The sequence below is a fragment of the Triturus cristatus genome, chromosome 6 (assembly GCF_964204655.1).
Source record: "Triturus cristatus chromosome 6, aTriCri1.1, whole genome shotgun sequence".
NCBI lineage: Eukaryota > Metazoa > Chordata > Amphibia > Caudata > Salamandridae > Triturus > Triturus cristatus.
In genome coordinates, this window is record NC_140589.1 from 1,313,822,475 (window position 1) to 1,313,834,939 (window position 12,465).

General features: G+C 40.6%; 1 protein-coding gene across 3 annotated transcripts in view; it reads left to right on the forward strand.

Annotated features, from left to right (window-relative positions):
- The first annotated feature begins 1,899 nt into the window (after window positions 1-1,899).
- Window positions 1,900-12,465, forward strand: part of LOC146821352 (uncharacterized) — a 143,082-nt gene continuing 132,516 nt past the window's right edge. For all 3 annotated transcript variants that reach the window (XM_085612284.1, XM_085612285.1, XM_085612286.1), the window contains exon 1: window positions 1,900-2,026. In XM_085612284.1, the coding sequence (XP_085468410.1) occupies window positions 2,003-2,026 (24 nt within the window). In that variant the 5' untranslated portion in view covers window positions 1,900-2,002. The remainder of the gene's footprint in view (window positions 2,027-12,465) is intronic.

Genomic DNA, 12,465 nt, shown 5'->3' on the forward strand with positions numbered 1-12,465 from the left:
TGATAAGGCTTAGCTCTGGCCCGGCCATTGACACACTGTTGACACAATTTGATTGGTGGATTTGGTTGCCTCTTTCAATGGCTAGCGAGATCGAGATTATAAAAAATGGTGATCCTTGCTTGTTTCCTGTACCTGTTCCTAAGCATTCCCATACCACTCACAAATTTGTTCTTTTTTCGCTATACGTGGTTTACTCCTTGAACTCATCTGGGCCGGTCGGAGGCCTTATGTCAGTTGGGACACATTAGTGCTCCGCTACGAGAGAGGGGGGTTTGGAGTGCCCAATCTTCAGTTTTATCATTTGGCTGCACAATGCCAATAGACCCACCACTGGTACCATGCAGATAACATAACATAACATAACACGTGTATTTGTAAAGCGCACGTTCACCACTACGGGTATCTTGGCGCTGAATAACAGATGTTTATTGTTACCCAACTGAATGGTACTCAGCTGCCCAGCTACTGTACACAAAACCGGAGATAGATCTCACTGCCTGACTCCACTTGCTTCCATCCTACTGAAAGGGATCCTCTTGGACCCCACAGATGTTCAAACCCTGTCTACCACCTGCTGGCCTTACACGTATCACTTAAGAGAAGTTGTGGCTTTGCCATTGGGTCTAATGTCAAAGTCGAATTAGCCTGTCAGTGTGCATTAGCAGGCTGGGGTCCATTTTTTCTCTGTCACATGCAGAGTGGCACAACCAGTGCTGCAGCCCTGTGTGAGCACTCTGTCTTTTATGCCCTGTGTACCATATATTAGGGACTTATAAGTAAGTCAGTACTTCCCAGTTAGATGCACTGCAGAGGTCTGTGTGTGTAACCAGGGAACCACTAAATTGAATCCTGGACAGTACAGTGGAGAATAGGGACTTACATGTGTTTAGTGATACGAGGTCCCAGTCTGAGACAAAAAGCACTGTGAATATGCAAGTTATTATTTTAAACTTGCTAGACACACATTATGAGGTAGACTACTACAAAATGTACAAAAAAGTTTAAACTTAAGTGCTTCCAAAATAAAGATTTTAGTAATACCAGCATGTATGAACAGCAATTTTTTTTATAGCAGTGTTTAAAAAGCCCACACTTCACAGCTCTGCTGGTAACTCCCTTAAAATATCACTCCAAAAGAATAAATCTGTGTCATCAGTAGCTTCAAGCGACTCCATCATTTAAAGCCAATAGCGGCTTCCAAACACCCTTAACATTTGCAGATTAACCTGTTGTGCATAATTACATGTATTCTAGACACGCAGGCACCCTGGCAAGAAGGCTTGGTCAACTGTCTGCCCCTCCCTTGGTTTCATAGCACGGAAAACTACATGTCGTTACACTTCAGATGAAACATTTGCCTTTTCACAAAAAGTAGGGGAACAGTTTTTCTTAAATTAAAAAAGTATGGGCAGGTCGTGCCCCTCAGATCCCGCGAAATTCCAAACTGAACTGCACCCAACAGAAAGGTCTATTAAGGTTCAGTACTCACATTAGGTACCTCTTGCTGAGACATTTCTTGGTTTACTTTGCAATCTCCAGTTGAAATTTCAGTGTCTGAACTGATAGGCAGAGGACAGAAAGGAACAAGGTAGACCAAAAACAAGTCTTCCTGCGAACACGCCAATACAGCGCCTGGCACGCACTGCGCCTTTCCTTACATAAACGCACGGAGGAATTCTGCCACCTAGGAACGCTTCACCTTTACGAAAAAGAGCGAACTTAGCTCTAGTGACTGACAATGCCCACAGAAGGGACACTACTTGAGCCGCATGCTCAGTACCAAAGTCAGACTGGGTACTTCTGAGCATGCTCAGTAGAGGTATCATTCATCAACACATGCTCAGCAATGAAGGTACTGTCTTTGAGTGTGCAGATTAGTCTTTCTAAGTCCGGGCATGCGCAGTAATGCACACAGACTTCTTGGCCACAATTCAGGTCGGATGTTTTCCTAGGAAACGAGCTGTGTGTCAGTCTCTTCTCCAAAGCGAAAATCATTAGAGAAATGTTCCCCTTTGAGTCAGATAAGGTATGTAGGGTTGGAATACAGGCACTCTGGGGGATATTCTGAACTCTTCTGCATGCACGTGTTTCACGTGGAACTGTGTGGCGGTTGCATGGACCGTTTGTGACACTTTAAGTAGCCCGTTAATGACAAGCAGAACGTGTTGCAATTCTAGAGCACAAGGCCTGTATTTTGTTTAGATTTATAATGAAACTACCAAAACTACAAGTAGTTGGTGGCAGTGGCATATGAAGAAGTGACTGAATTAATAACACACATCTGACATGAAACAACAGTGCAAGTCAAATGTCGTCAGCCTACCTTCTTTCTGTTTGTGAGATTGGGTACTTATTTGTGTGGCACAAGGAAAATATATTTGCTGTAAGCAAAATTGTGCACTTTTGAAATTATTTTTGTGTCAACAGAAATACAGGAAAAATATAAAATAAATATTAGAAGAAAATTAAAGTAACATGAAGAAAACGCGTAACAAAAATAGAAATACACAAAATAATCTGTATTGATGTTTCTATTGATTCGATGTAACATAATGCACCCTCTTTTCCCCTGTCGTTTCCAACAATTGATGTGCACGCATGTCCTGTGATTTCGTTCTATGCTCTGAAGGTGAAGAGAGCATACTACAGTCCCCTTGACCTATTTGCCTACTCGCTATTCTGTAAAATCTTTCCAACCAAATGTGCCAACTTTTCCAGTGGCAAGTTTATTCCCATAGGCCACTTTGACCCTTTACAACTAGCACATGGGACTAGAGCGGAAATAGAAAGAGTAGACAACTCCTACACCGTGGGCGCCTTAAAAACAATGGACCAATTGACTGAAGAATAAGACAGAATTCAAGAGGGACAAACTAATGCATAGGTCTCCTACCAAAGCAATACATAATTAATTAAATATGGCCAAGGAAGAACTTCGAAAATATAGATTCCTACATATAATGCATGCGGAGATTGAAGTCACATATTATTAACCTGGTAATATAAAGCCTTGTAATCCAAGACAAAGTGCAAATGGGAGCTAGACCTGGGAATGGGACTAAGGACCGCATGTATCAAGCAATTTTGCTTTCGCAAACAGGCCAATTCACAGAATCGTACCGTTTGTGAATGCAAAAAAGGCTTTTTCCATGTATCAAACCTATTTTGCGATTCGGTAACCTGTTACCGTATCGTAAAATGGGTTTGCATTCCAGTATTTGGAAGGGGCGTGTTTAGGGTGTCCCTGCTAAAAATACTGAATCGTAACGGTATGTATGTATGAATGTTTTGTGATTGTGAATGTATTCGCAAACATTAGCATTTTACCACCAACTTACCCATTTGCAAAACGTTTTTTGAGTGCAGGCAATGATCCTACGGACCACTGCCCGCTCATAAAAAATGAAAAAAAACTTTTCATTTTTCTTTTTTTAAATGCAACCTCTTTTCCTTTAAAGACAACGTGCTGCAGCAAAAACCAAAATGATTGGTTTATTGAAAAGCAATCACAGACATGGTGGTCTGCTGACCCCAGCAGGCCACCATACCCATGATTTTAGCGATTCTTAGAGGGTCGCAAATTGCTACCTACCTCATTAATATTAATGAGGTAAGCCGATTTGCGACCCCCCTCCCCCAGAAATCGCTACTATAAATTCTTAGAGTTTCGTACATTAGGAATAGCAATTACCTAATTGCAATTCACAGGAAATCGCAATTAGGTCAAACCTATTCCTAACGTTGCTATATGTTGCCCTAAGAGACAAAGAATGGGAGAGAATGCTAGAGTATACACAAGTATCAGATTTCAAATTCAAGTAGTAGATTTCATTAACTTGTCGTGTGCTTTGGACACTGGTAATCGATCCAAATTATGGGTTATCCTGGGAAACCAGGGGGAGAAGAACCCCTCAGTACCCTTCTTGGTTGCCTGCATTGCAGCACCTCAGCTAAGATCAGCTTTAGCACTAGAGGGGATTGTACACCATCTATTCGGTGTAACCAAGAAGTCTTCCAGGTTGTATTTTAGCCCTGTTTTTGTTTCTTATATACATTAATGGTCTGGAATGCCACTTGTTACAGAGTAATCATATTTTCAAAGGACGGGTACTTGATCCATCTCGGACCTCCTATATGCGGACAATGCTGTCCCTATAGCTGAGACAGCAATTAGCCTTCAGAGAGCATTGAATGACTTTGCTTAATTTGTGTCAACTTTAGAACTAAAGATCAATTAGCAAAAGTCCTTTGAAAGTGTCTGTGGGTTAAAGAAAGCTAAAACCAACACAATTTTTGTAGAGCATGCCCTGTCGCTAAAGTAGAGAGTTTTAGCTACTTGGGGTGGCGATTTGACCTACAATTGAACTGGAAATCTCTGTTAGTGCTGAAGGTGCAGCAAATAAATAGATCCGTAGAAGCTATTTTCCGTTTCGCATGTAAGGTAGGTCATGGTCCAATGAGGGAGAGAAATAGAAAGCCAAGTGCCACTCAATCGTTACCTATGGGGTGGGAGTGCGGGGATAGCGTGACTGCTCTAGACTCCAAAAAGTAGAAATGGATTCCTGCGAAGATTACTTATGGTGCCTCGGGCATGCCCACTTTCTTTTGTCACTCAGAAGTGGGCATACATTATGTGTAGGACACTTTCGCGCTTACCCCGTTATTATTTTGGCTGAAAATCTTGACAAACCCCTGAGCTAGGGCTCTCTAAAAACATCCTTTTAAACTGCCTAGCTCTGGACAATTCAGACTATTCCTTAGTTGGGGTATCCGTAGAGTACTTTTAGCATGCTGGGAGTCCCCGAGTATTTTTAATAACCTTGACCGAATTCCCTGTTTCGCTAGAGGCCAGACAAAATCAGCTTTCTATGATCAGGCACAGTTTATCTGTAGGCACATGGCACAGCAACTTTCCTCTCTGGTTGATTATCACACTGTATCTCCTAGCCATGGGCTAAAACTTTATCTTACTTATATAGAAAACGCCCATTTTAGATTTTATCTGACCTGGTTATAAATGAGGTCTTTTCACTTTCTTTTAGCTTTTCCACAATAAGGTACATGATTTGAAAGTGTATCGCCTGGCCCATGCAATAACTTTTCAAGGCAAAGCACACTGCACTTTATGATTATTTGTGAACTTTATAAACTTGTGAGAAATCGTTTTTTAGTTCCTTTCTTGTGCACACTACATTCTAATTCCTATAAGATTGGTTTTAGATTTTTACAGCACCGTGATTCGCCAAATGTTTGCCATGCTGAGATCAGCTACATTAGAGAGTTTCAGGAAAAGATGTGGTTGATCAGCCTCAACAGAACTTTTATACAACTGTATTTTGGCACCTGAGTTATTTTATTGTATTTCATAGTCTTTAACAAAGTTTGAAATTTTTTATATCGACATTTTATCAGCAATATAATTGGCTCATTTCATGAAATGGATTGCATGTGTAACTGTATTTATGCAGATTTTTTAAATGGCTTTTTTGCCGAATAAACTTTATGACTGACAAATTCAAGTATATGTTTATCAAGACAAAGAAGTCCATGAAACCAAACCAATCTACACAAATATTAAAACCATTGAAATCATACAAGTACAGCTATAGCTAATAAATCCAATCAATTCATCATTCTTATCGCAGCATTCATAAATTGACCTAGGGCTATAATCACATCTAAATAACAGATATTAATTAGCAATGCAATCACCAACTTCCTTGTCAAAGTGCAATATTTTAAAAAGACTGGTTTAAGAATATGTTTTTACGCGTATCCATTTTCCTCTGTAGACCCACTGGTGTGTAATCAAGGAGAATCAAATCATCAGAGTAAAGTAGACAAAGAATATTTGTATTTTGCATTTTGGGTGAAAAAGAATGGGTAGTTTGAGAATTGATGGAAGATCAGCTAAGTAGAGACTAAATAAGGCTGTGGCAGGTACCCAGCTTTGACGCAGGCCATTTAAAACCAAATTTGTTTTCAGTAGCCGCCCCAAAATATCGAGGTCTACACACGGTCCATGTGTACAATCATTTAGTTAGTTAGAGTAGACTAGAAGGTGTTTTCAAAAAACTGATATCCTCTAGAGTCGGCATCTGTCTACAGTTTTAAAGGCCGTTCGGAAGTCAGCAAGGAACATACAGAGTCTCTGATTTACCTTCAGTTAATTCCTTACTGTCGCCCACAAAGTGAAACAATGGTCCACAGTCAAATGGTCTTCTCAGAAACCCCCCCCGCTTCTCTTGGTATGAGATTGTTCCTTATAGTCCATCTCTGTAAGTGAGTTGAAAGAAGTTTTGCAAAGATCTTTGAACTAACATCAGTGAAGCTTATTAACCTATAGTTGTGATGCAGGCTTCTGTTAGACCTGGCATATTTTGTGTGATTTCCCTTGTCTTTTTGCTTCTGACTTCTTGTTACTGACTGTGCGCTGCATTTAGTTTTTGCTGGTTTTAGGACTCTGGGATCTTTACCACTGCTGACCAGTGCTTAAGTGCAAGTGCTCCCTGTGTAAATTGCATTGGTGATTATTATGTCCATGATTGGCATATTTGATTTACTAGTAAGTCCGTAATAAAGTGTTCCAAGTGTGTCCAGGGCCTCTAAATCAAATGCTACTAGTGGGCCTGCAGCACTGATTGTGCAACCCACGAGTAGCCTTTAAACATGGCTCAGACCTGCCATTAAAGTGTCTGTGAGTGCAGTTTTAAACTGTCATTTCGACCTGGCAAGTGCACTCATTTGCCAGGCCCAAACCTTCCCTTTTAGTACATGTAAGGCACCCCCAAGGTAGGCCGAAGGCAGCCTCATGGACAGGGTGCAGTTTATTTAAAAGGGGGGACATTTACTGGTGTGTTATACATGTCCTAATAGTGAAATACTGTTCATTTCGTTTTTAGGGCTCGCGCCCTGCGTTGCACTGCACAGCAGTGCTCGCGCAGGCGAGAGTCCTTTTGTCCGGGGTTCTGAAACGGACCCTGGAAATGTACACGCTCGTGCGTGTGTTTTTACTTTTGTGGCCTGCGTGTTCGTTTTTAAAATAGCACACAATAGGCCACAGGCGGGCGCATTGCTCTGCCCATGGCCTATTGGTGTCTATTACTTGCATTCCTGCCATATGGTTTCAATTATCGTGCCCAGACACGGGCGCGATAATTGAAACCATATGGCGCGCGCGCACCACTCGCGGCTTTGTTTTCAAAAGCGATTGCTTTCAGTTTCGCGATCGCTTTTTTTCTTTTTTTTTTTGTGGCCGGCTGTAGCTCTCCATTGATGGAGCTGCAGGAGTCTCTCCTCACCCTGGTTGTCTTTCACTGCTACGTCCTTGTTTGCTGACACACTTAAAGGCAATGGCTTAGTAACCGGTAAATCTTCAAACGTTTCTACAGCGTGAAGGGCAAAGAGAGGAGTTTATGACACCCAGGAAGGTGTAAGTTTGATGGTGTTCACAAACTTCTAATGAATTCTTGTCCTGGAATGACTATCCCCACCCCCACCACCACCCTAAAAGCAGAGCAGTCACTCGCACATAACCCTCAGTGTGACTTAACACCTTTGGCAAGTAAAGTGATTTCAAAAGTCGCTTTCAACTCATAAAATAAGCCATTTGCGAGTGTAAGTTACATTTAAATGCACATGTCGGGCTGTGAGTCAAGGCCCCCTGTCCTTTACATAGTTTCAATCACCGGAAATTATAAGTGACAAACACGTAACATAGATTACTGCTGACATTATATTCCAGAGACATACATAGCTTTGCTCGGCCTACAATAATTATAGCCATTTAACAGAAGCAGTTTTCAAGGACTTCAGTCAATGAAACAGGTCAATTACAATCACTGAGACTTTCTCCTGTGTATGTGTCCCCTCATTATCCAGGGATTTCAGGTTCCAGGTTTTCCAGCTTGTCAGACGCAGGCGCTGTGCGACCGAGCGAGCGCGAGGTAGCCGGAGGCGGAGGACGCTGCACCGTATCACTCTGCTCTGCTCAACTCTATCCCTCAAGGATTTTTCCCAGCTCCCGTACTCCCGAGATCCTTGCCGTTGCCGCTTGAGGGTCACTGCTGCTGCCAATGCTGATTCGCGGACCTTGTGCTTAGCGAAGAGAGCGGAGCAGTGTGCAGAGATCAGTGTGCGGCGGAAGCGGCAGCTAGTCACCGGCAGCGATTTAAAAGCGAGCCCTTAAGATTTTTGCGGGGGGTCATGTGAGGATTTGAGTTTGAACCCGAGCCTGAGCCTGACCCCGATGGTCTACGGATCACCGGATTATCGGCTCCTTCGATCAGTGGAGCCGTACACCAGTTCCATCTGAATCAGCTGCGAATCAGCTGGTAATTAGCTGAAAAAATCCAGGCCGCTATAGTGGTAAGTGCAGTTGATTGCTGATATCCGTAATGAAATAGAAGTGAGCCAAAGCATACAGGATTACTGAAACCAGCAGTTAAACTGCAAGTCTGTTAGACTGCCTGACTGACTTAAAACATTTTTTAGTGAAAACCTGCATTGTAGTATTGCAGTGGTACGTCTGTGGTCTTGGGACCAGGAGGGGCCGGTAATACCAGGAAGTCCAGTAGGGGGTGATGAATATAAGCTATTTTAACTTTTAAATCTTCAAAACCTTGCCTTATCCTGCAGACTAATGAGATCAGGCCGACAGCGAGGGGCACCGCTTAGACCCCAATCAAAGCGACGTCAAAAGAGTGAGGAAAGCTTGGATATTTGTGCCACTACTACTACAAAGTAGTGTATGACAAGAGAAGCCTCCATGAATGACTTAAAACGGCAGTCACCCCCACAAATTCTGGTCAAGATTATAAAAATCAAGTCCACGCTAAACAGCCATCTATTAAGAGTTTTTTTAAGCATCACCAAAAACTGTATCAAAAATAACAAAAGAATAAAAATAATGAGTCTGATAATGGCCTGTTATCACCTTTATCTTCAACAAGTGTAAAGAGAGTCTGCCCGCCTGCAATATTACAATCTAAGTTACTCTTAGAAATAGAGGAGTTGAAAGATGGTGGACAACTCCAAGTTAAGATCAAAAATTCAGGCTCAGAAAAGTTTGAAGTGTCTCCGACTCGCAATCCAATTCTAAAAACATCGGGCCAGTTACAGGCAAAAGCTCAAATCCATATGCAAGACTTTGCTATACAATCTGTTGCGGTATCTATGGTCGATGAATCTCTAGTGGTAAGCCCAACCAGACGGGAGGAGCCTCTTAAACTGCTGGTTTGTAGTCAAAGTGAGATTGGCTCAGTGATTAACATCTCCTCTGGCCTGGATCAAAATCTAAGCGACGAGGCCTTCACGGTAGGCTATGCTGCTGACGAGACAGAAAGTAAGAGGGTGAGTCAAATATTGATACCAGTGATACCTGAATTATCATCTAGCCCAAATGACCTATCTGATATAGTCGGTAAGCTAAGGTCATTTAATCCGGATCAGTCAAGTATAATTCTGGAAAACAGCTTTATTAATAATAAATCACTACAGATACCAGGTATCGCCAGTGCCGAGAATGTGCTAATTTCAAATGAGCAAAGCAAATTCACACAAGTAGTTCCAAATAATCAGTCCAACTCGGTGGACTTTTCATTATTAACAAAACTTGATGGGAGCTATCAAGCTAGATCTGGCAACACAGACTCTTCTAGTCCCGATCGTGGAATATGGGAGTGTTTACTCCACACTATGGATTCGATCACAAATGCTCTTAGCTTTCATTCTGATAAATTAAATATCCAAGTAGACATTTTAAATACATTGGTTACCCACGTAGTAGGGATTGACGCAAAACTTTTCCAATTGACTAATTTGATAACTAAAGTTCAATCGAATAAAGAGAACCAACTAGTAACCTGTACTTGCGCACAACTGATTGACAAAATTTCAGATCTCCCGTCAATTGTTAGTTCTATGGTACAGGAAGTAAAACTGATGTCGGGTAGAACAGCTCAAGGCAAAACAAATCCCAACGAAGATAAAACTAATTTATTTGTGGCAACAAATTACTTAAATTATCCGGACTAATTGGGAATGACTTTCAAAGAAAGGTTAGTGAATCCACAAGAAAAAGTGAATAAAGGAAACAAAATTACAAATGCAAACCACCCAATGAGTAAAAGTTAATTCCAAAGTGCAATTAGTGCAAAAAGCAAAGTAGACGATACGAACAATCAACTCGTAAATGACGTCATTATCCCGAAAACGTCTGAGCTATCTCATAATAGGCTCAAAAGAACTGAACCTAGGGAACAATCAATAGTGGAAGAAGTGAACACCATTCAACCTAAAGTAAACCAAGCCTTAAGTGTTACTACAAACTCTGAGATCTTGTCCAAAAGGGTAAGAAAAAGGCTAAGGAAAACCCATAACAAATTATCAAAGGGGAAAAAAAACTCTTAAGGGCGCTGTCACTAAAGAATCTAATGAGCCTAAAGAGTCTGATACGAAAGTTCTATTTCCAATTTTTAGATCTGCGGAAGTATTTGCAGTTAACTCTAAGGTTAACCAAAACAGAGAAGTTATCGACATTTCCATCCCTGACGTGTCTAATGACAGTATAAGGTCTAAAAATTCTGTTCCATCAACCGCTGGGGTTATTAGACGAGAACAGTCACCTAAAGAATTGGCCGATCGACATGGAGAACAAAATATCCTTACTCAGAAAATTGTAAATAATGTCAGCCATGAGAGTTATAAAGAGATTCATATTGAGCAATCAATTATTCCTGACCAAAAGTCATCTGAAGTCCAAGGATTAAGAGAATTGGTATTTCCAGTTTCGGCTCCCACCATTGGGAAGAGGGATTCAATTAGTCATATAAATAAGGAGGAAATAGAGGCTACAGACTACTCATATGAACTAAAGAAAGTAGTCTTTTGTCCTCAGTATAACACAAGAGGCCCTTACGATATTTTGAACCGTGGAAATATTCTGAAATTATTTAATGCAATTATAGATTTGAAGGATGTAACATCAGATGATTTGGAATCAGTTGAGTTTAAGAATGATTGCAATAATCTCTATAATGAAATAACGGTTACAACTTGGAAAAGTGATGAAATTATCAGCAAAATAATCACTAATAATAATCAATTTGAGAAATGGGGCATCAAAGTTTGGAGAATTTATGTGTCCCAATATCCGACTTTGTTGATCCCGAGTAGGTCATCTTGTAGCCCGGACTCTAAGATCAGTGGGCAAAAAACAGGTTTGGGTCCACACGTTAAAATTTTGAAAGGTGCCTCAGGTCCATCAACAAAGTTGAATTTGTCGTTTGGTATCAAGATCAGGAGCTGTCAACCAGGGCTTCGAATATGTGAAGAGTTAAAGAAAGAAATTAATCCGGTTGAAGATTGGAGTTGGCTCCCGTCTACATTGGCAAATGGAAATCTTGTGAAGCGCGATTGATGCCTGTATACCTGTGACAACGCATTAAAACCTTTTATAATCTGTTCTTGGAACACAAATAGTTTTAAGTCACTTCTTGGGGACCCAGATGTAATAAGCTTTTTTAGAGACTTTGATATATTAATGCTCCAGGAAATCTGGAATATGACCAGTGAACCCCTCATTGGTTGTTTTGAATATTCAAATGTGGCTCTCCGTAAGGCCTCTACTGGTCGTCCTAGTGGCGGCCTTTCCACGTATGTTTCTGTGAACTTGGATGCTAAACATTTTGAGATTGACTTTCAGGTAAAATAGCTACAGTGTATTAAATTAATCTACCAGCAACCTATTCTTCTTTTTTTTAAATATTTATGTAAGTCCAAAACATAAGGTTAAATCTACTCAACTATCGAGCCTGTGGGAAATAGTGAAAGTGTTGTACTATGACCATTTAGACTCATTGATAATTATTTCTGGCGATTTTAACATGCATTTTTTTCACTTGTAAAAAGCCGAATATACATTCAAAACTACTTTCCCAGTGGATTAATTCCCAGTTCATAAAATGTAATCTTAAAATATTGCAAGATGAGGATTGCACACCGACATTTAAAAAAACGTGTAATCCTTCTATTATTGATTCCTTAATAATTTCTGAGAAACTGTTAAATTTGCTTCAAAGCCATCATGTATTACCAAGGATAAAGAGTGACCATAATCCACAAGTTATTTTCTTCGCTTTTTCTTTAGACCACTAACCGGAAACAAGAATAATTAAAACTGCTCCTACACCATTTAATCTTAAAGGGTTAGTATGGAATGAGAGAAGTGAAAGGGATATATTGTACGCCCTCTCGTTTAATTCTAAAAGCTCAAGATGCAATTGCTGAAGGAAAATCCATGGTTGCTCTCTGGCCTTCATTGTGTTCTGCTCTTTTGGCTAACTTTCCTAATTCCAAAACATCAAAAGGTGCAACTTTCACTTCAAATAAACCCGGGTGGTTTTCAAACCGGCTACTCTATCTTAAAAGAAGTCTTAATAGAGCAATAAGAGCATTGTATAGAAA